The 22,166-nt window shown below is 58.4% G+C and overlaps 3 protein-coding genes across 11 annotated transcripts in view; 2 read left to right on the top strand and 1 right to left on the bottom strand.

The window, feature by feature from the left end:
• Positions 1–14,525, top strand: part of MINK1 (misshapen like kinase 1) — a 48,027-nt gene extending 33,502 nt beyond the window's left edge. Inside the window, exons 5-34 of one of the 8 annotated variants that reach the window (XM_088828827.1) lie at positions 602–712; positions 1,069–1,159; positions 1,552–1,682; positions 2,002–2,056; positions 2,167–2,245; positions 2,332–2,507; positions 2,896–2,965; positions 3,316–3,529; positions 6,493–6,609; positions 7,088–7,174; positions 7,383–7,598; positions 7,766–7,939; positions 8,240–8,500; positions 8,940–9,025; positions 9,181–9,291; positions 9,437–9,549; positions 9,702–9,790; positions 10,011–10,034; positions 10,135–10,298; positions 10,700–10,805; positions 10,893–11,030; positions 11,220–11,328; positions 11,669–11,836; positions 11,943–12,086; positions 12,252–12,386; positions 12,578–12,678; positions 12,759–12,908; positions 12,990–13,149; positions 13,235–13,374; positions 13,680–14,525. In XM_088828827.1, coding sequence (XP_088684953.1) covers positions 602–712; positions 1,069–1,159; positions 1,552–1,682; positions 2,002–2,056; positions 2,167–2,245; positions 2,332–2,507; positions 2,896–2,965; positions 3,316–3,529; positions 6,493–6,609; positions 7,088–7,174; positions 7,383–7,598; positions 7,766–7,939; positions 8,240–8,500; positions 8,940–9,025; positions 9,181–9,291; positions 9,437–9,549; positions 9,702–9,790; positions 10,011–10,034; positions 10,135–10,298; positions 10,700–10,805; positions 10,893–11,030; positions 11,220–11,328; positions 11,669–11,836; positions 11,943–12,086; positions 12,252–12,386; positions 12,578–12,678; positions 12,759–12,908; positions 12,990–13,149; positions 13,235–13,374; positions 13,680–13,763 — 3,804 coding nt within the window. In that variant the 3' untranslated portion in view covers positions 13,764–14,525. The remainder of the gene's footprint in view (positions 1–601; positions 713–1,068; positions 1,160–1,551; positions 1,683–2,001; positions 2,057–2,166; positions 2,246–2,331; positions 2,508–2,895; positions 2,966–3,315; positions 3,530–6,492; positions 6,610–7,087; positions 7,175–7,382; positions 7,599–7,765; positions 7,940–8,239; positions 8,501–8,939; positions 9,026–9,180; positions 9,292–9,436; positions 9,550–9,701; positions 9,791–10,010; positions 10,035–10,134; positions 10,299–10,699; positions 10,806–10,892; positions 11,031–11,219; positions 11,329–11,668; positions 11,837–11,942; positions 12,087–12,251; positions 12,387–12,577; positions 12,679–12,758; positions 12,909–12,989; positions 13,150–13,234; positions 13,375–13,679) is intronic. The other 7 variants (XM_055404461.2, XM_055404442.2, XM_055404433.2 and 4 more) reach the window with 7 other exon arrangements.
• A 473-nt stretch (positions 14,526–14,998) lies between these two features.
• CHRNE (cholinergic receptor nicotinic epsilon subunit) lies at positions 14,999–19,858 on the bottom strand. Of its 2 annotated transcripts, none has more exons than XM_055404585.2 (12): positions 19,757–19,858; positions 19,107–19,249; positions 18,944–18,988; positions 18,724–18,833; positions 18,426–18,581; positions 18,029–18,129; positions 17,452–17,652; positions 17,260–17,374; positions 15,869–15,983; positions 15,608–15,794; positions 15,416–15,522; positions 14,999–15,298 (listed from the first exon to the last, which is right to left on the bottom strand). In XM_055404585.2, the coding sequence occupies exons 1-12, from the start codon at positions 19,797–19,799 to the stop codon at positions 15,149–15,151; spliced, it is 1,473 nt and encodes a 490-aa protein (XP_055260560.2). In that variant the 5' UTR covers positions 19,800–19,858; the 3' UTR covers positions 14,999–15,148. The 2 variants fall into 2 exon arrangements, with proteins under 2 accessions (XP_055260560.2, XP_055260579.1); XM_055404604.2 differs by lacking the exon at positions 19,757–19,858 and adding an exon at positions 19,511–19,741.
• On the top strand, positions 15,856–17,264 carry C20H17orf107 (chromosome 20 C17orf107 homolog). Its single transcript, XM_055404721.2, has 3 exons — positions 15,856–16,234; positions 16,354–16,554; positions 16,652–17,264. The coding sequence occupies exons 1-3, from the start codon at positions 16,169–16,171 to the stop codon at positions 16,934–16,936; spliced, it is 552 nt and encodes a 183-aa protein (XP_055260696.1). The 5' UTR covers positions 15,856–16,168; the 3' UTR covers positions 16,937–17,264.
• Positions 19,859–22,166: the final 2,308 nt, after the last annotated feature.

The following is a 22,166-nucleotide window of genomic DNA, read 5'->3' as shown; positions in this document are numbered from 1 at the left end:
TAAATATATGGGGCTCTGCAGGTCATAAGCTTCTAACAACTACTCAGCTCAGCCATCAACAATGCAGAGATGAAAACAGGAATGTCCCTTGACTCCAAAGAGCTTTGTTTAAGACGCTAAGATGTCAGTTTCATGTGATTCTTCTTAATTTTTATTCCAGCTGTTTAAAAATGTAAAAACCATGCTCAGTCTCTTGGCCATAGATTGCCGGACCCTGCTCCGGAGCAGTGGTTCCTCACTCACTGTGGACTTTATGGGTCCCAGTGAGGATCTGATGGAAGCTTTGGTCCCTTCCCTAGGGAAAATGCACAAACCCACGTCATTCTGTCTGCAAGTTTAGGGATTCCCTGGGCTCCTCTTCTGGACCCAGACCATCACCTCCCTCAGCCCACCTGCCCTGTGTCTCCCAACTGTGTCCCCTTCCCCTTTCTCTCCTAATCTCACCAAGTTCTGTGGCTTTTACTAGGGGTCTCATGGCCTCTGCTCTCCAGCTCATACCAGTTCTGACCCAAGGACTCCAGTCCTCCCCCAGGGGCCTGGCACGGGAAGGAGGCCTTGCCTGACAGACACTTTTCCCTCCGGTGCCTCCCTGGGACCATAGCTGGTGATGGAGTTCTGTGGTGCTGGCTCTGTAACGGACTTGGTGAAGAACACGAAAGGGAACGCCCTGAAGGAGGACTGCATAGCCTACATCTGCAGGGAGATTCTCCGGGTGAGCGCCAGGTCCCTCCCTGCCTCCTCCTCCCATCTCCCTGGAAGCGGGCCTTCCCTGCACTCACAGGGAAGGAGCTGGAACTGTGCCCCCTTGAAGGAACAGATGGCCTGATGCGGGTGCGGGTGGAGAACCCTCCGAGGGACCCAGCGCCTCTGTTTCCCAGCTCTGCCCTTTCTCCTTGGGACCTTGCAGCTGGATCCTCCAGAGCCTCCAGTCTGAGGACACTTCCCCCAGAGCTGAGCCTTTACCTGGGCTCCTGGCTGCCAGGTGGAGCGGGACAGCTCCCCCGCCCCTCGACTCACATCCTTGTCCTCTAACACCAAGGCTACTTCCCCTCACCCCTCCTGCCCCAGGGTCTGGCCCATCTCCACGCCCACAAGGTGATCCACCGAGACATCAAGGGGCAGAACGTGCTGCTGACAGAGAATGCCGAGGTCAAGCTAGGTACGCCGACGCCTTCTGACCTCTAGCATGGAGTTGGGGACCCATGTGTTCATTCCCTCTAGTGGCTCAAGCCCACCTGTCTATGGGCTGGGGGATTTACTCCCCGCCTTCTGCTGAAAACCACTGGAGAAGCATTTTGTGTGCTCCCTGGTGTGTCTGGGTGCTGTGCCAGCCCCTCTGGGGAGATGGGATTGTTTGGCCCCTTCTGCCTGGAATGCTGTCCCTTGGTCCTTTCACCCTGGTTTCTCCCCCAGACACAGGAAGACTAGGTCAGGGCCTTTGGGATGGATGTTGATGGGGTGAAGAAGTAGCTGGGTGGGGCTCACACAGGACAGCCCAGAGGGGGCCGCAGGTGCAGCGTTCCATCATGGCCTCTGCCTCTGCCCTCCCAGTGGATTTTGGGGTGAGCGCACAGCTGGACCGCACCGTGGGCAGGCGGAACACGTTCATCGGGACCCCCTACTGGATGGCCCCCGAGGTCATCGCCTGTGATGAGAACCCTGATGCCACTTATGATTACAGGGTACGGGCGGGGAGGCAGCCAAGGGTAGGAAGTGAGATGGGGGCAATGGGCAGGTTGAAAATGTTGGGAGCTTGAGCAGGTTGGGGAATGAAATGAAGGCCCAGGGTTGTGGTAGCAGTGAGAGGCAGGGGAAGGGTTTGTGGCCAGGCAAGTATGGATGGGCGGGTGGAGGAGCCGGAGGACAGTGAGGGTTGGAGCAGAGGGGCCGCAGGAAGGGTGTGGGCCAGGAAGCAACCCGGAGAGGAGAGGCTGGGGATAGTGGGAGAGGGGAGTGAGTGGTCCACAGCGTTCACCTGTCCCTCTCTTCATGCCTCCACAGAGTGACATTTGGTCTCTAGGAATCACAGCCATCGAGATGGCAGAGGGAGCCCCCCGTAAGTGCAGGGTTTGGGAGCAAAGGGAGGGCCCAGAAGGAGCTGTAGGGAGGAGGTGGGGTCACGGGAGGCCGATGAGACCAGCTGATGGTGCCTCTTCTGTGTTCCAGCTCTGTGTGACATGCACCCCATGCGAGCCCTCTTCCTTATCCCCCGGAACCCACCGCCCAGGCTCAAGTCCAAGAAATGGTAGGTCTCGGGGGATTGGCGTTTAGCAAGTCTCCCCTTCTTCCTGGAACCACCCCCTTTCCGACATGAGCCACCATCGTCTCCAGGTCTAAGAAGTTCATTGACTTCATTGACACGTGTCTCATCAAGGCTTACTTGAGCCGCCCACCCACCGAGCAGCTGCTCAAGTTCCCGTTCATCCGCGACCAGCCCACCGAGCGGCAGGTACGCATCCAGCTCAAGGACCACATCGACAGATCCCGGAAGAAGCGAGGCGAGAAAGGTTAGTGGGCGGGGAGGGAGGTGGAGGGTCTGGAACACACGTCCACCGCCCCTACTCCTCTTCACCAGCCCTGGCTCCCGCTCAGGCCCAGCTCTCCCTGTCCTAGGAGATCTCCTTTCCCTAACATCCAACCCCAGAGGGCTTTTTCCACCTTAGGTGGGGAGGTCTAGAACTGCTCATGCGCATGTGTGAATGCGCAGACACCTCCCACCCACCGTGGGGTCCTATCCCCATCTCTGTCAAGGCCCAAACCTGGGACCTGCCGTCATCCCCCATTGCTCAAGGAGGCGTGCCAGACATTACTGGTTATCCCCATCTAAGGTTTCCCCAGCCCAGGGTGGGGTCTGGGGCACTGGGTGAAGAAACAGCCACGATCTCCCTCCTGCAGAGGAGACGGAGTATGAGTACAGCGGCAGCGAAGAGGAGGACGACAGCCACGGAGAGGAAGGAGAGCCAAGGTGGGCCTGGCAGGCGGAGATGGGGGACCGTCACCGTCCGAGGGACAACAGTGGCCCTTGGCTTGGGGACTCAGCCTGGGGGTGGTGGACACAGACAGGTGGACCCATGGGACGGAGGCCCTGTGTGCTGAGACAGAACGGAATGAATGCTGGAGCTGGAGGGAACTCAGGGCTGCAGACTGGGGTGTTGAAGGAGTGCGGGCCCAAGGCGGGGCAGAGGGAGGACAGGTCTTCGGTCATCCGGGAGCGACCCGAGGCAACCCCGTCTGGTTTGCTGAAGCACCTGTTCAGGGCTCCCAGTGGGGAGGGTGGCTTCTGACCCCGATACTCCCGTGTACCATCTTGCCCAGCTCCATCATGAACGTGCCGGGGGAGTCGACCCTCCGTCGGGAATTCCTCCGGCTCCAACAGGAGAACAAGAGCAACTCCGAGGCTTTAAAGCAGCAGCAGCAGCAGCTGCAGCAGCAGCAACAGCGAGACCCCGAGGCGCACATCAAGCACCTCCTGCACCAGCGCCAGCGGCGCATAGAGGAGCAGAAGGAGGAGCGGCGGCGGGTTGAGGAGGTGTGGGGGCGGGGCACGTTGAGGGGCGGGCCCTCCTGGAAGGGCCTGACCTGACCGGGTCCTGGTCCCACTGTTGGTCCGCTGGTGCGCTTCGGTTCAGTTCAGTCGCTCAGTCGTGTCCGACTCTTTGCGACCCCCTGAATCACAGCACGCCAGGCCTCCCTGTCCATCACCAACTCCCGGAGTTCACTCAAACTCATGTCCATCGAGTCGGTGATGCCTAGGGCAACATGAAGAAGAGGGAGCGAGGGGGGCCAGCCCCCCCCACCTTCAGACTTGCAGGGAAGGGCTCTGTCCTCTCTGAGGGGCCCCTAAGACACCCACAAGCCCAGTGTGGGTGGTGGTACCCTCAGCGTCCCTTCAGAGCAGAGAGTTTTCTAAAAAGCTACTATCTCCCCTTCTTCGTGTCTGTATGTAAACCTCAGCTCGGGTTTGTCTGCTCTGTTTCCCTTCAGACCCAGGGAGGCTGAGGGTCTCTGCTCAAACCCCTCCATGTCCTGGGCACCTGTCTCTCCAGCAGGTGCCTCGTCTGTAGATGAATAAGATCCCTCAAAAGGCCCTCCTTTTACTTATGGTTGTTGGGGCTTAGATTTGCTTCCTACAAGCTTGTCCAGCACATTAATTGGAGGTGGATAGAAGAAATTAATTTTAATTAATAGAGAATCATTTATAAGTAGCTCTTCAGTTTTTTAAATCCCAATTAAAAAATACTTTGTATGTGTGTATAAAGTTATTTATTTTGCAGGGGGCACAGTAGGGAAGAAGAGCCGTTATAGATTGGTTAAAATTTTGCCTTAAATGATGGGATTTTTGTTGAAACAATTACATGATCCAAAGTTCATGGAGGGCTGAGCTTAATTTAAAAGTTATCTAAGCAGTAGGCTTCCCTGATAGCTCAGTTGATAAAGAATCCACCTGCAATGCAGGAGACCCTAGTTCGATTCCTGGGTCGGGAAGATCCACTGGAGAAGGGATAGGGCTACTCACTTCAATATTCTGGCCTGGAGAATCCCACAGACTGTATTCCATGGGGTCACAAAGAGTCTAACACAACTGAGTGACTTTCACTTTCAAGCAGCAGGAGATAGGCAGAAGCCTCCACACTGCCTGTGTACTACTCTCCAAAGTGGGCCCCTGTCTTCATTGAACGAAAAATAATTTTCAAAAAAGGCTGCTCAAAGAGCCTAGTACAAATTATTCTTAATAAATATGGTTTTTAGGTAGCAGAGTAACCCAAATCTGTGTCTACCAAGGTGTTTCCTGGAGAAGGCCTGATGCTTCTTCAGGGCTTGTGCTCTTTCTTTCTTTCTTTCCTTCCTTTATTTATTTTTTTTTTGGCAGAAAGATTGTGCAAATTATTAAGTGAATGTGATCTGGGCTACTGACGTTGCCCAGGGTCCCTTGCTAAGTCACTTTTCTGTGCATGGGCACCTGGTGCCCTCTTGTGGCTGAAGGCTGCCACTGCAGCCCACTCCCTTTGGCCATTCAGTTCAGTTCAGTCGCTCAGTCGTGTCCAACTCTGCTCGACCCCATGAATCACAGCACGCCAGGCCTCCCTGTCCATCACCAATTCCCGGAGTTCACTCAAACTCATATCCATCGAGTCGGTGATGCCATCCAGCCATCTCATTCTCTGTCGTCCCCTTCTCCTCCCGCCCCCAACCTTTCCCAGCATCAGAGTGAGTCAACTCGTAGCATTAGGTGGTCAAAGTATTGGAGTTTCAGCTTTAGCATCAGTCCTTCCAATGAACACCCAGGATTGATCTCCTTTAGAATGGACTGGTTGGATCTCCTTGCAGTCCAAGGGACTCTCAAGAGTCTTCTCCAGCACCACAGTTCAAAAGCATCAATTCTTTGGCGATCAGCTTTCTTCACAGTCCAACTCTCATATCCATACATGACCACTGGAAAAACCATAGCCTTGACTAGATGGACCTTTGTTGGCAAAGAAATGTCTCTGCTTTTTAATATACTATCTAGGTTGGTCATAACTTTCCTTCCAAGGAGTAAGCATCTTTTAATTTCATGGCTGCAATCAGCATCCACAGTGATTTTGGAGCCCCCCAAAATAAAGTCTGACATTGTTTCCACTGTTTCCCCATCTATTTCCCATGAAGTGATGGGACCAGATGCCATGATCTTTGTTTTCTGAATGTTGAGCTTCAAGCGAATCTTTTCACTCTCCTGTTTCACCTTCATCAAGAGGCTTTTGAGTTCCTCTTCACTTTCTGCCATAAGGGTGGTGTCATCTGCATATCTGAGGTTATTGATATTTCTCCCAGCAATCTTGATTCCAGCTTGTGCTTCTTCCAGCCCAGCATTCCTCATGATGTACTCTGCATATAAGTTAAATAAGCAGGGTGACAATATACAACCTTGACGTACTCCTTTTCCTATTTGGAACCAGTCTGTTGTTCCATGTCCAGTTCTGACTATTGCTTCCTGACCTGCATACAGGTTTCTCAAGAGGCAGGTCAGGTGGTCTGGTATTCCTATCTCTTTCAGGATTTTCCACAGTTTATTGTGATCCACACAGTCAAAGGCTTTGGCATAGTCAATGAAGCAGAAATAGATGTTGGCCATTAGGGTCCAGGTTCATTTGAGAGGCCAGTAGCTGGGACATGGGGGACACTCTTGTGGACTCTGGGTTTTGTTTGTTTGGTGACGGAATGGATAGGGGACGGTTTTATCCAATTAGGCCCCCTCCTCTTGGCAGCTCCCATCCCAAGCCCACAGCCATTTAAACAGCAGCTCCTCCCGAGCCAGGCCCCTGTGGGCTCTCGTGTGAGGGTAGGTAGGTTTGTAGAAGCAAGTTGAAGCCACCTGCTCTCTCCACCATCCCCAGTGAGATGGAGCCTAGCCCGGGAGGGACAGAAGTGGGCTGAGGTGGGTCCCTGCTTCCGCGTGCAGTGCTGCCCCGTGTCTGGTGTGGTCCTTCAGGCTGCCTGTCCCCTCACCTGCAGCAACAGCGGCGGGAGCGGGAGCAGCGGAAGCTGCAGGAGAAGGAGCAGCAGCGGCGGCTGGAGGACATGCAGGCCCTGCGGCGGGAGGAGGAGCGGCGGCAGGCCGAGCGCGAGCAGGTACAGCGCCCCCAGTGCACACCGGACTCACCCCTTCCCACCCTGGCCTCCCCTCCTGCTCCTGCTGCCTGCCTGCCCTGCTCCCCAGTCCCCTTCCCTTTCTCTCCCTCCCCCGAAATTCCTCCTATCTTTTCCAGCTTCACTCTTTCTCTCTGTTTTCTCCCACCCTTCAACCCCCCACCCTGGCTCCCTTCCTCCTGTCTCTGTGCCTTCATTCCCCATCTCTTTGCCCTGCTCCCTGACTCCTGCCCCCTGCACCTTCCCTCATGGGGCCTCCGCCCCGGTGTCCTCATTCCCTGCCTCCGTGGGGCTCATCCCACCCCGGCCTCTCTCTTACTCTCTCCCCACCCACCCCGGCCTCCTCCTCATCCTCACCCCGCTGACCCCATCCTCCAACTCCTTCGCCGCCGCTGCCGCCCCCACCCCCCCCCCGCCTCTCCCTCTCTCCCTGCCCTCTGCCCCCCACCCCGCCCCCCAGGAGTATATCCGTCACAGGCTAGAGGAGGAGCAGCGACAGCTCGAGATCCTTCAGCAACAGCTGCTCCAGGAACAGGCCCTGCTGCTGGTAACGGGGTCCCCAGCTTCCCCCGGGAAGACGCGCATTCAGAGTATCTCCACCACAGTGGGACGGGAACACTTCAGGGGAAGGGGTCACCCGGGCATCAAGGGAAGAGACCTCTCCTCTCTAGGCAGTTGGAGGAGAGCAAGGGCGTGCCTGCTCTGGCTTCCAGGGCCCACCCTGCTGAGCCCTCTCTCCCTACCCTTGGGCCCAGGAATACAAGCGGAAGCAGCTGGAGGAGCAACGGCAGTCCGAGCGCCTGCAGAGGCAGCTGCAGCAGGAGCACGCCTACCTCAAGTCCCTGCAGCAGCAGCAGCAGCAGCAGCAGCAGCTTCAGAAGCAGCAGCAGATCCTGCCTGGGGACCGGAAGCCCCTGTATCACTACGGTCGGGGCGTCAACCCTGCTGACAAGCCAGCCTGGGCCCGAGAGGTACTCAACACTTCCTGTGCTGCCTGAGACTCCGTTGGTTATTGCGCACGGGAGGCCCCGGGGAGGGGAAAAGGCAGGCAGTGCGGCTGGGTGGTGCTGGAGAGGTCGGGACATGATTTGGAGAACAGGACAAAAGCCATCCTGCTTGGCTTCCTGTCGCATCACAGGTGGAAGAGAGAACAAGGATGAACAAACAGCAGAATTCTCCCTTGGCCAAGAGCAAGCCAGGCAGCACAGGGCCTGAGCCCCCCATCCCCCAGGCCTCCCCCGGGCCCCCAGGACCCCTTTCCCAAACTCCTCCTATGCAGAGGCCGGTGGAGCCCCAGGAGGGACCACACAAGGTGAGTCTCTCCCTGTTCCTGTCTTCACACACAGACACAGTTGGTGGGGGGGCCTTGCGTGCACATACTCATGCATGTGCCCAGAGCCAGGGGCCACAGACCTCAGGACACGCAGGCAGAGACAGCTACGCGTCTGTCTCTCTGTCTTACCTGTTCTCGGGCTCTAGGAGCCCCTTTCGATGGATAGTTGGAACTCAGACAGAGGCTTGACCTGCCCCTTTCTCCCCACCCAGGCCCCAGCTCCCAGGTGGGGGCATGCCACAGAGCAGGCGGCCCACCCTCCCTGGTCTCTCCCCGCAGAGCCTGGTGGCACACCGGGTCCCACTGAAGCCATATGCAGCGCCTGTACCCCGCTCCCAGTCCCTGCAGGACCAACCCACCCGAAACCTGGCTGCCTTCCCCGCCTCCCACGACCCTGACCCTGCCGTGCCCGCACCCACCACCACGCCGAGTGCCCGAGGAGCCGTCATCCGGCAGAACTCAGACCCTACTTCCGAAGGGCCTGGACCCAGCCCAAACCCCCCAGCCTGGGTCCGGCCTGATAATGAGGCCCCTCCAAAGGTAAGAGCAGCCTCGCAGAGCCGGAAGAGGGCAGAGAAATGGGGGGGATAGAGCAGGAGTGGTCAGCAGGTGAGGTGGATGTGAGCTTGGGGGTCTGGATGGAATAGAAGGGTGAGGAGTCCAGCCTGGCCCATCCTGCAGGGGTCACCCTGATGTCTGGTGGGCTGGCCGGCATGCGAGTGTGTCCAGGTGATTCCATGGTGCGTGTGGGAGCAGAAGAAGCCCCCAGGGGGTTCAGGGAGCACCAGGGGCAGACTTGCTGGTTAGATCCCAGCTCTGCCGTCTCCCCACCTCATGAACCTTGGACAAAGGTCATCAGCTTCCCCAACCTAAGTCTGCCTCTCCGTCAAGGTGGGGGGCGCCCCTTCCAGGGTCTCACAGAGGGGCCTGGTGTCCGCCGTGCTGTCACAGAGCCCTGACCCCTTCCTTCCCTCCTCAGGTGCCTCAGAGGACCTCATCAATCGCCACTGCCCTTAACACCAGTGGGGCCGGAGGGTCCCGGCCAGCGCAGGCGGTCCGTGCTAGGTAACGCCTAGCTGGGGGCGGGTAGCAGTCTAGGGCTTGGGGCGGGCGGCAGAGGGCAGTGTGCCAGGTTGCCCACTTAGGGGTGGGCGAGCCCCGCCCCAGTCACCTCAGCCCCCGCCCCGCCCCGCCCCCGGCACCCTGTGCTCCCTCCACAGACCTCGCAGCAACTCCGCCTGGCAAATCTATCTGCAAAGGCGGGCAGAGCGGGGCAGCCCCAAGCCTCCAGGGCCCCCTGCTCCACCCCCCGGCCCGCCCAACGCCTGTAGGTAATGGAGCTGTCCCCCCTGCTCCCTCCCACCCTCACTTCTGCCACCTGTCCCCCCCCCGGTGATGGCTCCCTCTATGGTGCAGCTCAGCCTCCTGGGGCGCGGACAGTCCGTCACCCTGACCCTGCCTCCGCCCCTCCCACAGTAACCCCGACCTCAGGAGGAGTGACCCCGGCTGGGAGCGCTCGGACAGCGTCCTCCCGGCCTCTCACGGGCACCTCCCACAAGCCGGCTCACTGGAGCGGAACCGGGTGGGAGGTATGTGAGCCCAGCCCTGGGGGCAGTCTCCCCAGGGTGGACCCCACCTTTGGCAGCTCTGGACTGGGTAGCGTGGTTACCAGACTGGACTTGAGGCCAGCCCCTGGGGCAGTGTCAGTGACCTCCTTTCCCCCCAACCCTGCCACGTCTAGCCTCCTCCAAACTGGACAACTCCCCTGTGCTCTCCCCTGGAAACAAAGCCAAGCCCGATGACCACCGCTCGCGGCCAGGTCGGCCCGCAGTAAGTCATCAGGTGGCCCCCTCCCGTCTTCTCATGGTTTGGGACCTGGCCACTGTGGAACCTCGAGCCCCAGAGAGCTGGGCGCCAGGGGCAGAGCCATCATTATTCTGAGGCCGGAAGATCTGTGGGATAACAGGGTGGTCCTTCCCAGTTACTAACCTTTCTTAACCTCTCTCCTGCCTCCTCCTGGCTGCCCTTCTTCCCCCGCGGCCCTTCCCAGAGCTATAAGCGAGCCATTGGAGAGGTTAGTGAGCAGGGCCGCTGGCAACCCCTCCTGTTCCCTGCCTTTCTCCGGCCTCCACGTCACCCCTGACTCCGCACCTCACGCCGCTCCTCCCCTGCAGGATTTCGTGTTACTGAAAGAGCGGACCCTGGACGAGGCTCCCCGGCCTCCTAAGAAGGCCATGGACTACTCGTCGTCCAGCGAGGAGGTGGAGAGCAGCGAGGACGACGAGGAGGAAAGCAACGGCGAGCCGTCAGAGGGGAGCAGAGACACCCCTGGAGCCCGGTATGGGGGCGTCCCGCGGCAGGGGCACGTCCCTGCCAGAGGCGCCTGAGAAACAGGTGCTGGGAGAGGGGATGTTGGGTCAAAAGGGAAAGCAATTCCCTTTTCCCCCTAAGAGGGGCCTCGGCTGTCATTGCCAGTCCGTTCTTCCTACCCTTCCCTAGAGAACGGGATACAGGCCTGGGGGCTGGTGTCCCCTGCTGTCCTTCACCGTCCTGTGAGATGAGAGCTTCTTCAGGACAGCCAGCACTCCCCCACTGTGGGGCCGGGGGCGGGCGCTGCTGGGTGCCAGCAGACACTGCAGGTGCCCGTGCCCCTGCTCTCATCTGCTCCCTGTGGTACTCAGGTGGCACTGGGGTGGCAGGCAGTGCCCATGGGGCCTCCTGACCTTCCTGTCTCCATAGCAGCGATGGAGACACAGACAGCGTCAGCACCATGGTGGTCCACGACGTGGAGGAGATAGCCGGGCCCCAGACCCCCTACGGGGGCGGCACCATGGTGGTCCAGCGAGTGAGTGCCCCTCCTCCCCCGCTCTGCCCCAGCCTGCCCTGCCCCTCCTGGGCCCCAGCACTGGCCCCCCTCCCTTTGTTCCTTTAGACCCCTGAGGAGGAGCGCAGCCTGCTGCACGCTGACAGCAACGGCTACACCAACCTGCCAGACGTGGTCCAGCCCAGCCACTCGCCCACTGAGAGCGGAAAAGGCCAAAGCCCCCCCTTGAAGGACGGAGGCAGTGACGTAAGTGGGTGGAGATGGCTCCACGGGGCAAGAAGAGGTCACCGGCCATGGACAGGAGACCCAGGGGCGCTGGGGCACTGTGGTCGGCAAGGGGGAGCCCTGGGGAGCTGGTTGGCCAGGCTGCAACAGGAGGGGTGGGCCCGGGCTGGGGTCTGGCATGTTTGCCTCACTGCCACCCCCACCCCACAGTACCAGTCTCGTGGGCTGGTAAAAGCCCCCGGCAAGAGCTCGTTCACGATGTTTGTGGACCTGGGGATCTACCAGCCCGGAGGCAGTGGGGACACCATTCCCATTACAGGTGAGACAGGAGGCCTGGGGAGGGGTCAAGTGGCCTCTGATGACAGGCTTCACTGAGTGGTCACAGCCTCCCCTGTGGCCCGCACCTGCCCTGACACGAAGGCAGTAAGGGCTTCTGGGGCCGCCTTGACCCAAGGAGGGGCAGAATGCTCAGAGGTGACCCAGGGACCTGCATGAGGGAGCGAGGGCTTTGCCAGGCCTTCTGGCCCATTTAAACCCTTCCAGGCACCTGGTCCATTCTCTAATCTTTCCCTTTGGTTCACAGTATCCTGGAGTGTGGGATATAGTGAGACAGAGTGACAGGACTCAGCCCACTCCTTTCTGCTCTCCTCCTCCCGCAGCCCTGGTGGGTGGAGAGGGCAGTCGGCTCGATCAGCTACAGTACGACGTGAGGAAAGGCTCTGTGGTCAACGTGAACCCCACCAACACCCGGGCCCACAGTGAAACCCCCGAGATTCGGAAGTATAAGAAGCGATTCAATTCCGAGATCCTCTGTGCGGCCCTTTGGGGTAAGCCAGGGTGGGGAAGGAAAAGAGGGGCCTGGTGTGCCCCCGTGCTCCCGCTCAGGTGAGGGCCTGGCTCTGCCTCTCATCTGCCCAAGGGCTCCTCTTGCAGGGGTCAATCTGCTGGTGGGCACGGAGAACGGGCTGATGCTGCTGGACCGCAGCGGGCAGGGCAAGGTGTATGGACTCATCGGGCGGCGGCGCTTCCAGCAGATGGACGTGCTGGAGGGACTCAACTTGCTCATCACCATCTCAGGTTGGGGGGAGGCGGTGGCCAGGAGGAGGGCTCAGTGCCTGGGGGGAGGGCTGTGCCAGTACAGGAACTGGAAAATGGGGGCCCTACTTTCTCACCCCTCGAGGTCCACACAGGATGGTGGGGAGGTGGAAGCTGGGCCTCCAGCGAGAGTTCTGTGTCCCTCAGGGAAAAGGAATAAACTGCGGGTGTATTACCTGTCCTGGCTCCGGAACAAGATTCTGCACAATGACCCAGAAGTAGAGAAGAAGCAAGGCTGGACCACTGTGGGGGACATGGAGGGCTGCGGGCACTACCGCGTGGGTGAGGTCACAACACAGCGGCCAGGGCACATTCGTTTATGAGAAGAGAGAAGGAGACGGGGTCCTGGGCTGAGAAAGCCTTGAAGGCCAGAGATGGTGGGGGGGCCTGCAGTTGGGGGTGTAGACAGACCCGGGGAAGGGGCTGCAGCCCAAGCAGGGAAGCCCCTGCATCTCCCCTTTTCCTGCCCCCAGTGAAATACGAGCGCATCAAGTTCCTGGTCATCGCCCTGAAGAACTCTGTGGAGGTGTATGCCTGGGCCCCCAAACCTTACCACAAATTCATGGCTTTCAAGGTAACCCATGCCTCAGCCTCCACTGCTGGTCCAAGGTGGGCTTCTCTGCCCACATCCCCTGAGCCCTTTCTCCCCCACAGTCCTTTGCTGACCTCCCGCACCGCCCTCTGCTGGTGGACCTGACGGTGGAGGAGGGCCAGCGGCTCAAGGTCATCTATGGCTCTAGCGCTGGCTTCCACGCTGTGGACGTGGACTCGGGGAACAGCTACGACATCTACATCCCTGTGCACGTAAGCCTGACAGGGCTGCAGGTGGAGTGGGGCCCAGCCTGGCCCAGCCTCGGGGCCTCCCACCTACTTTCTCCTCCCCAGATCCAGAGCCAGATCACGCCCCACGCCATCATCTTCCTCCCCAACACGGATGGTATGGAGATGCTGCTGTGCTATGAGGATGAGGGCGTCTACGTCAACACGTACGGCCGGATCATCAAGGACGTGGTGCTGCAGTGGGGAGAGATGCCCACCTCTGTGGGTGAGTGAGGGACCCGGCTCCTGGCCTGTGTCCCCGAGCCAGCCGGGCTGCAGCCCACTTACCACCCCTCTCCGCTTCCCCCTAGCCTACATCTGCTCCAACCAGATCATGGGCTGGGGAGAGAAAGCCATTGAGATCCGCTCTGTGGAGACGGGCCATCTGGATGGGGTCTTCATGCACAAACGAGCCCAGAGGCTCAAGTTCCTGTGTGAGCGGAACGACAAGGTGGGAGTAATAAGCTGCCCGGGCTCCTGCACAGCGTGGGCCCCATCCCCACCCCCACCCGGGCCCCTGAGCAGAGCTGGGGGAGGGGTGGTTATAGGTCTTCCTTAGAGGCAGCCTGCCCTTCCCCCACCTTCAGTCTCTGAGAAGTCTGGGCTGCTTCATGCCACATGTTCCTGCCTTTTGGAGGGGAATGGGGGCACTCTGCGGGACTAAATCCTGCAGTTTCTCCCTCCTCCCAGTTAACTGAGGCACCCCTACCTTGGCTGCCCCACTCACCCTGGTGACTTCTTCTCCTCCCCACCCAGGTGTTTTTTGCCTCGGTCCGCTCTGGGGGCAGCAGCCAAGTTTACTTCATGACCTTGAACCGTAACTGCATCATGAACTGGTGACGGGGCCCTGGCCTGGGCTGGCCTCTGTGGACCAGATCACCCCCCACAGCCAGACTCCCCGGGCCGCCCTTCTCTTCCCTCCCTGGGCTTTTGCTTTTACTGGTTTGATTCACTGGAGCCTGCTGGGAACGTGACCTCTGACCCCTGATGCTTTTGTGATCACGTGACCATCCTCTTCCCCAACATGTTCTCTTCCCAAAACTGTGCCTGTCCCAACTTCCAGGGAGAGGCACAGCTTCCCCTTACCAGGAACTGAGTGGGCCTAGCCCCACCCCCCTTTCTCCACTTACAAGGAGAGTGCTTGGGGCATGGACCCCATACCCCACTGCTGCTGACTTGGCAGGGCCCTGGGCCCCATCATTTGCACGTCAGGGGAGCCGGCTCCCCCCTTGAATGTACCAGACCCTGGGGGGGGTCACTGGGCCCTAGGTTTTAGGGGGGTCACCAGCCACTCCGGGGCAGGGACCATTTCCTCATTTTCTGAAAGCACTTTAATGATTACCCTCCCCCCAAACCCCAGGGAATGGAGGGGGGACCCCGCCAGCCAAAACATTTACCCCTTTCCAACCCCCATCTCTTCTAGCCTCTGCCCTTCCCCGGTGGAGGGGGGAGCAGGGAGCTCTCACCCTCTCCCCCCTTGCTTGCATCTGTATATAGTGTGAGCAGCAAGTAGCCCGCCCCCTCCCTGCCCCCACCCCTCCTCAATGTAGTGGCCTTGGAGATCTTGTTTGTTAATAAAGACAATTCAACCAGCTCCCACCACTTCAGGCCCTAGGTTACTCTGTTGTCTCTCATCATCCCGGGTTCTAGCCAGGGCCCACCAGTGTGGCTAGGATGAAGGGGGTGGGAATCTGCAATCCCTGAGTCTTAGTGAAGAGGGGGTGGATGGGCAGTGCTGGGCTAAGAGAAGCTACAAGAAACAACTAAGGTAAGGCCCAGGCATCCTCAGCCTTAAACCCGTGGACCTTGAGCTGGGACCACTTGGTTCCTACCCACTCCAGCCTGGCCAGGCCACAGAGGTGCCTGGCTTCAGCCTCTCAATGTGCAGGTTTTGCAAACAGGTCTCTCCTCTTTAGCCTCTGAGAGGTTCACAGGGCTAGAGGATCACATGGGACTGGGGCCCAAGAAAACTGGGAGGCCAAGAAGACTGAAGTGAGAGTGGTTCTTGCTTTCTGGAGGGTTGAGCCTGCCTGCACCATCTGCAGATCTTTCAGTCACCTGGCTGGACCCACACATGTATGTGCACACACATGACTCCTTGTGAAGTTGAATAGATTTATCATTGGCAATGGGAAAGGATAGTAATAAAGCAGTGGTAGCAAGGTGTTTTTCAAATATCCTGGAGATGGGTGGGAATTCTTGTCGGTGTGGCTGTGGCCTCAGGTCTACATACATGGCGGGTAGGGCAGCTGGGGCACTCGGTTGAAGTAGGCCCCAAGGAAGATGAGGCTGGAGCCCACGAGAAAGAGCACCAGAGCAGCCCAGAAGCAGATGTTGTCAAGGGCCTTCCCCATGCGCACCCAGTCGGACACCTCCTGAGGAAGGGGTGGGCACAAGTTGAGTCCCTAAAAGCTGAAAGAGCCAGCTGCGCAAGAGTCAGGGATGGTGGAAGCCCCACAGCGCCCCACCCCACCTCGGTGCTCCCGCCCCACCTCGCCAGTGGCCTCCTGGTCCCGCGTGCTTGAAGCCACGAAGTTCACGGCATCCACACAGCAGCGGATCTCCGGGGCGGCAGCACCCAGGTTCTGGCAGAGGGTAGCTGGTGGGGGCGACCCGGGGTGGGTGATAAAGAGCCTCGCCCTTGAAGGCGACCCCCCTTGGCCCACTCGGGCCAGTCCGCTCACCGGTCCAGGTTCCGTGCCGGTGCCTCTGCTGCTCAAACACGAGTTCGCTCCGCGGCTTTTTCAGTATCAGCTCCTCCGCGCGGAGCAGGAGGCCCAGGGACGACGCCCGCCTTGGGGGCGAGGCAGCCCGGGGGATCTCGGGGGGCGCGCCGGAGCCCAGGAGTTGGGGCAGCAGCTCAAGCAACACCTGGGGGGGCGGGGCGAGGCGAGTTTAGCTTGAAGCCCCACCTCCTGCCCGGAGCCCACCCGCCTGGTGCTTACGTGGCGCAGCCGCGGGGACATGGCGTGAGTGGTGGGCGTCCGCAATGACACGTTGAGCACGATGACGCAATTCATGACAATGAGTGTGGCAACCACCATGACGAAAATGAGGTACCTGAGGAGCCCAGAGTTCGTGACGTCACAGCCTCCCCGCTGCCGTTGAGCGACAGAGAAGCCACTGGTCCTCTGACCTCACAAAAGAGCCTCTCCGCAGGTGTGGAGCTGCTCCTCCTGGCGGGGCCAGACGGCCCGCCCCTCGGCCCGGTCTTTCTCCCCGCCCTCGCACGGCCAGTGGCAATCATGAAGGGGACCCCCAGTTCCCTGGAAACCCTGCTGTGGGTCTACCACTTCCACAGCTCCACGGAGGTGCGCCTACACGGATACCCGTAAGGGCTGCACCTCGAGAGGCTCGGGAGGGTTTCCACCGTCCCCCCGGTGACCTCTGCCCAATGTCCCGATGACCACGCTGCCCCGTGCCTTTCCAGGTGGCCCTCCAGCCCCCGCTTCTGTCTTCCCTGGAGCTCGTTGCGGCTGCTGCCCATGAATATCTGGAGCAGAGGTTCAGAGAACTGAAGTCCCTGGAGCCTCGAGAGCCGGAGAACCCGCCTGCCCGGAAGCCCACCCTGGGGCTAGTGCTAAGAGAAGCCGCGGCCAGCGTAGTGAACTTCGGGGCCACCTTGATAGAGGTGGGGCGCCGGGGGCGGGGTAGAGGAGGGAGTGGGGGAAGGAGATCGAGGAGCAGAGACCTCTGCATCCCCACCAACTTCTGTATCCCCACTACAGATCTCAGCCCTGTGGGTGCAGCAGGAGCTACGGAGACTAGACGGCGGCCCGGGTCCGGGCCCAGACGCTGGGGATCCGGGTGGAGCCCTGGCCCGGGTAGCCCAGGCCGCGGGTCAGGGGGCTCTGCAAGTGGGGGCTGCAGCAGGCGCGAGCGCCCGGCTCTTGCTCCAGGGGGCCTGGCTATGCCTGTGTGGACGAGGTCTGCAAGGGTCCGCCTCATTCCTGCAACAGTGGCAACGCCAGCTGGACCTCGGAACCCCTGGGGAACCGGTGAGTTCAAGATGAGGGGAGAGTTGGGGGCCAGAGGCGTCCCGGCTGGGTGGCACTGAGCCGGCCCACCCCCAGCAGAGATACTCCAGAGACCTCAAATTGGCGTCCAGCAGCACTGCAGAGGACGGGGGACCGAAGAACCCACCACGATCCTAGCCCCGTCCCACGTCCAAATAAAGCCCAGGTGAGGACCATACCGTTAAGGCTACTCGGAGTCCTTAGGTATTGGCCCTGCCCTCTCCATTGAGACCCCTGGCCCCGCCCCATGCTCGTCCGGCCCCGCCCTTCACGCTAGCCACGCCCCGCGTAGCCCCCCCGGGATCCTCTCCGCCCCTCACCTGCCCAACAGCGGCACGCTCAGAGATGTCTCTGGGATTTTCTGGGCAATCAGGAACAAGAAGACGGTCTGGGCGAGCAGGACGTTGATGGAAACGGTGCATTTCTGGCCGCCGGCTGGAGGGAGTGCCTGTTGAGGACAGGCCCCTCCCCCCAGGAGGGGGCCTGGGTTTGGGGTCTGGGCGACTCCATACCCTGCGCGGGCAGGAAGTAGGCGAGCAGCACCAGGCCCGAGATGAGCACGCAGGGCACGATGATGTTAATAACGTAGAACAGCGGCTTCCGGCGAATAATGAGCGAGTAGATGACATCAGTTTCCCCTGGGCCACCCGCAGAGTCACCATCGTGGCGGCGGATCACCCCGGGGCAGAAGTCGATGGCCCACTCGCCGTTCTCTGCAGGACGGGAGGCGCGGTTAGTCGGCTCTCGGGGAATGTGGCGCCCTGCTCTGCTCTCCGTCCCCACATCTCACGGTGGGGGGGCCTGAATTCCAGGCGAGGAGAGGATGAAAGTCATCTGGGCCAGGGCAGGTGTGGCATGGGGGCTGGTAATTGGGTCAGAAAGGGGCGTTCCCAGGGAGCTTACGGAACCACCACAAGGGAAGAAGGAGTACTAGGCCGACAACCAAGAATGATTTCAGGGAAGGCTCAAGTTAAAGCAGGGCTGTCAAAATCAGTCCCAGCATCGAGGGCCCAGGGCAACCCCACTGTGCAAGTCCCCTCTCGGGACCCGTCTAGAAGCGGGTTTTTCGGAGCAGGAGGGGGGCCTAACCAGTATAGGCCTCAGTGTCGATATCGATCTTGCTGATGGTCTCGCCCTCGTCGTCGACCGCAAAGACAAACTCCACCTCTTCGGCATTGTACGTCTGGGAGCTGCGGAGCCAGGATCCGGACCCCGACCCCAGAGGCTGGGACCCGGGCCTCAGGCCCCGCCCTGGAAGCTGGGTTCTGGCAGGGGAATTACGCTGCACCCGATCACCCAGGCCCCGCCTCCAAGCCTGGGTTTCCACCCCTACCTCTCACCCGCTAGAGCGCGCTATCGCCTTCGAATGCCTAGCCCCACCTCCAGCACGAAGCCCCGCCCCGGATTAGAGGTCTCCCCGCCCCCGCGCACCTGGCCCCACCCCTTAATCCCGCAATTGTCGGGGCCTGAGAACAAGACTTCCCACCGGAAAACGAGCGAGCAGTTCTGCCAGTCGAAAGGGAAGTAGGTGACCTCCACGGCGCAGGTGCTGCGGTAGATGGCCGGGGGCAACCAGCTCACGTAGCCGCCCTCGGAGACAAGCACATTGGCCTCGTAGGCCACCCCGAACTGGCCGTCGATACTGTGGGCTCCAGGAAAGAGAGAATTGGCCCAGATCTGTGGCTCCCTCACCCCCCAAGCAACACCCCTGCCCCAACCAGGTCCAGCCCAGCCCCCACCCCTCCCCAGACCTCGGCTTCGCTCCTGTCTGGCCCGGTCCTCACTTGTTTTCCAGCACAATCTCTGGCAGCCATACGAGTTCTGAAGGGACCCGCAGGGTTTCTACGCCCCCAAAGTCGCCCTTGCTGTAGTTGAGTCGGTAATCTTGCCAGTCCTAGGGGCGGGGGAGGGGACGGAAAGACGTGTGCCGCGCTGCCTGCCAGGCGTTTGGGAGAAAAGGGTCCCCTAGACCAGATCTCACGCTGTTCCCCAGCCTCGACTCACGATTCCAATCCAGACGCTGGTGGTGAGAGTCTCCTCTTTCTCATTCTGCGGGTGGGAGATGAAGATGATGGGGGAGAGCTTTAGGAGAGAGTTGAGCGCTTGGGGCCACAAGTGGGATTTTAGGCTCCGAGATGGCGCTCGGGTGAAAGTGCGGGTATCTTACCAGGGAGATGAGGTTGGTCAGGGTGACTTTGAGGGAGATGGTGACAATGTCCTCGGGCTCCTGCACTGGCCGGCGTCCTGGGTCATAGTTGTCGAAGAGGTAGTGGTAAAGGCGCAGCTCCTCATTCTTCCCCTCACCTCTGCCTGGGGATGGGGCCAAGCACAGCAGGATCAGAATATGGAGAGGCTAAGGAGCCGCTCCGCTCTGCCTCTGGGTCTACAGGTCTCTGCTTCTCTGTATGTCTCTGAGGCTGTGTATTTTCCCATGTCTGTCTCCCGAACTAGTGATACTGTGCCTGGGGACCAAATATGTCTGTCTACATCCCGGTCGGCCTTTGTCCTGTCCCTTTATGTCAGTGTCCTGTGTGTGTGTGTCCCACCTCTTCCCCCGACCCTGGCCCATACCGAGGAGCTGCAAGAGAAGCAGGGCGCAGAGCAGAGCCCCTGCCATTCCGCTGTCTGGTCCTCCAGGTTATTCTGAGCTTTGGCAGGCTCCAACAGGGGCAGGCCAGGGTGCGTGAGTGAGGGGGAGGAGGGTGTTAGTTCCGGGCTCTGACTACCCCTACTGCAGCCAGGGACATCTTGGCTGCTTCCAGAGGCAGCTGCCCCATCCTGAGTTCCCTGCCCCCACCCCATCCCAGCCTTCTCTACCTGGGCTTCGGCCAGCTGTCCAGCCCCAGCCCGATCCTCTCATGACTGGAGCAGGCCCGATGCTGGTGGGCAGGTCCTTTAAGAACACCTGGAACCACAAACCTGGCAGACGGGGTGTGGAAGGTCCTGCTTTCAACACTGCACTGGTGTCCTCTGAGTCAGCTGCCCTGCGCAGGTGACATCCCTTGCCTGCTACACTCAACACCACCCATAGCCCAGCCAAGGTCACACAAATTCAGTTTCCGCTGGCAGAGTTCGGCAAAAGCAGAGCGTCCATAAAGATCCGGTATTGAGACAGGCAGCCACAGGGGATTAGCCTGCAATAACAAACTCCACATGGCAAAGGAGATGGTGACACAGAACAGGGCCCATCTCCTCCCAGAGCCAGACACTTCTGTCTGGGTGGGCACCTACAGAGATCCCCGTTTTTCATCTCTGTTGCCACCTTGTGGCCACATCTGAAAGTTACTGTCTGCCCCACCTCATTCAAAACCCACCTTTCAGTCTTTCCTAAATCTCCTTCAGTTCAGTCGCTCAGTCATGTCCGACTCTTAGTGACCCCATGAATCACAGCACGCCAGACCTCCCTGTCCATCACCAATTCCCAGAGCTTACTCAAACTCATGTCCATCGAGTCGGTGATGCCATCCAGCCATCTCATTCTCTGTCGTCCTCTTCTCCTCCTGCCCCCAATCCCTCCCAGCATCAGAGTCTTTTCCAGTGAGTCAACTCTTCGCGTGAGGTGGCTAAGTATTGGTGTTTCAGCCTCAGCATCAGTCCTTCCAATGAACACCCAGGACTGATCTCCTTTAGAATGGACTGGTTGGATCTCCTTGCAGTCCAAAGGACTCTCAGGAGTCTTCTCCAGCACCACAGTTCAAAAGCATCAATTCTTCTGCACTCAGCTTTCTTCACAGTCCAACTCTCACATCCATACATGACCACTGGAAAAACCATAGCCTTGACTAGATGGACCTTGGTAAGCAAAGTAATGTCTCTGCTTTTTAATACGCTGTCTAGGTTGGTCATAACTTTCCTTCCAAGGAGTAAGCGTCTTTTAATTTCATGGCTGCAATCACCATCTGCAGTGATTTTGGAGCCTCAAAAAATAAAGTCAGCCACTGTTTCCACTGTTTCCCCATCTATTTCCCATGAAATGATGGGACCAGATGCCATGATCTTTGTTTTCTGAATGTTGAGCTTTAAGCCAACTTTTTCACTCTCCTCTTTCACTTTCATCAAGAGGCTTTTGAGTTCCTCTTCACTTTCTGCCATAAGGGTGGTGTCATCTGCATATCTGAGGTTATTGATATTTCTCCCGGCAATCTTGATTCCATCTTGTGCTTCCTCCAGCCTAGTGTTTCTCATGATGTACTATGCATATAACTTAAATACACAGGGTGACAATATACAGCCTTGACGTACTGCTTTTCCTATTTGGAACCAGTCTGTTGTTCCATGTCCAGTTCTAACTGTTGCTTCCTGACCTGCATATAGGTTTCTCAAGAGGCAGATAGGTGCTCTGGTATTCCCATCTTTCAGAATTTTCCACAGTTTATTGTGATCCACACAGTCAAAGGCTTTGGCATAGTCAATAAAGCAGAAATAGATGTTTTTCTGGAACTCTCTTGCTTTTTCGATGATCCAGCAGATGTTGGCAATTTGATCTCTGGTTCCTCTGCCTTTTCTAAAACCAGCTTGAACATCTGGAAGTTCATAGTTCATGTATTGGTGAAGCCTGGCTTGGAGAATTTTGAGCATGACTTTACTAGCGTGTGAGATGAGTGCAATTGTGCAGTAGTTTGAGCATTCTTTGGCATTGCCTTTCTTTGGGATTGGAATGAAAACTGATCTTTTCCAGTCCTGTAGCCACTGCTGAGTTTTCCAAATTTGCTTGCATATTGAGTGCAGCATTTTCACAGCATCATCTTTCAGGATTTGAAATAGCTCAACTGGAATTCCATCACCTCCACTAGCTTTGTTCATAGTGATGCTTTCTAAGGCCCACTTGACTTCACATTCCAGGATGTCTGGCTCTAGGTGAGCGATTATCTGGTTCATGAAGATGTTTTTTGTACAGTTCTTCTGTGTATTCTTGCCACCTCTTCTTATTATCTTCTGCTTCTGTTAGGTCCATACCATTTCTGTCCTTTATCGAGCCCATCTTTGCATGAAATGTTCCCTTGGTATCTCTAATTTTCTTGAAGAGATCTCTAGTCTTTCCCATTCTGTTGTTTTCCTCTATTTCTTTGTATTGATCACTGAGGAAGGCTTTCTTATCTCTCCTTGGTATTCTTGGAATTCTGCACTCAGATGCTTATATCTTTTCTTTTCTCCTTTGCTTTTCGCTTCTCTTTTCACAGCTATTTGTAAGGCCTCCTCAGACAGCCATTTTGCTTTTTTGCATTTA

The sequence above is a fragment of the Moschus berezovskii genome, chromosome 20 (assembly GCF_049115385.1).
Source record: "Moschus berezovskii isolate FMDL1 chromosome 20, NW_MosBer_1.0, whole genome shotgun sequence".
Classification (NCBI taxonomy): domain Eukaryota; kingdom Metazoa; phylum Chordata; class Mammalia; order Artiodactyla; family Moschidae; genus Moschus; species Moschus berezovskii.
This window is presented reverse-complemented; position numbering and strand designations above follow the sequence as displayed.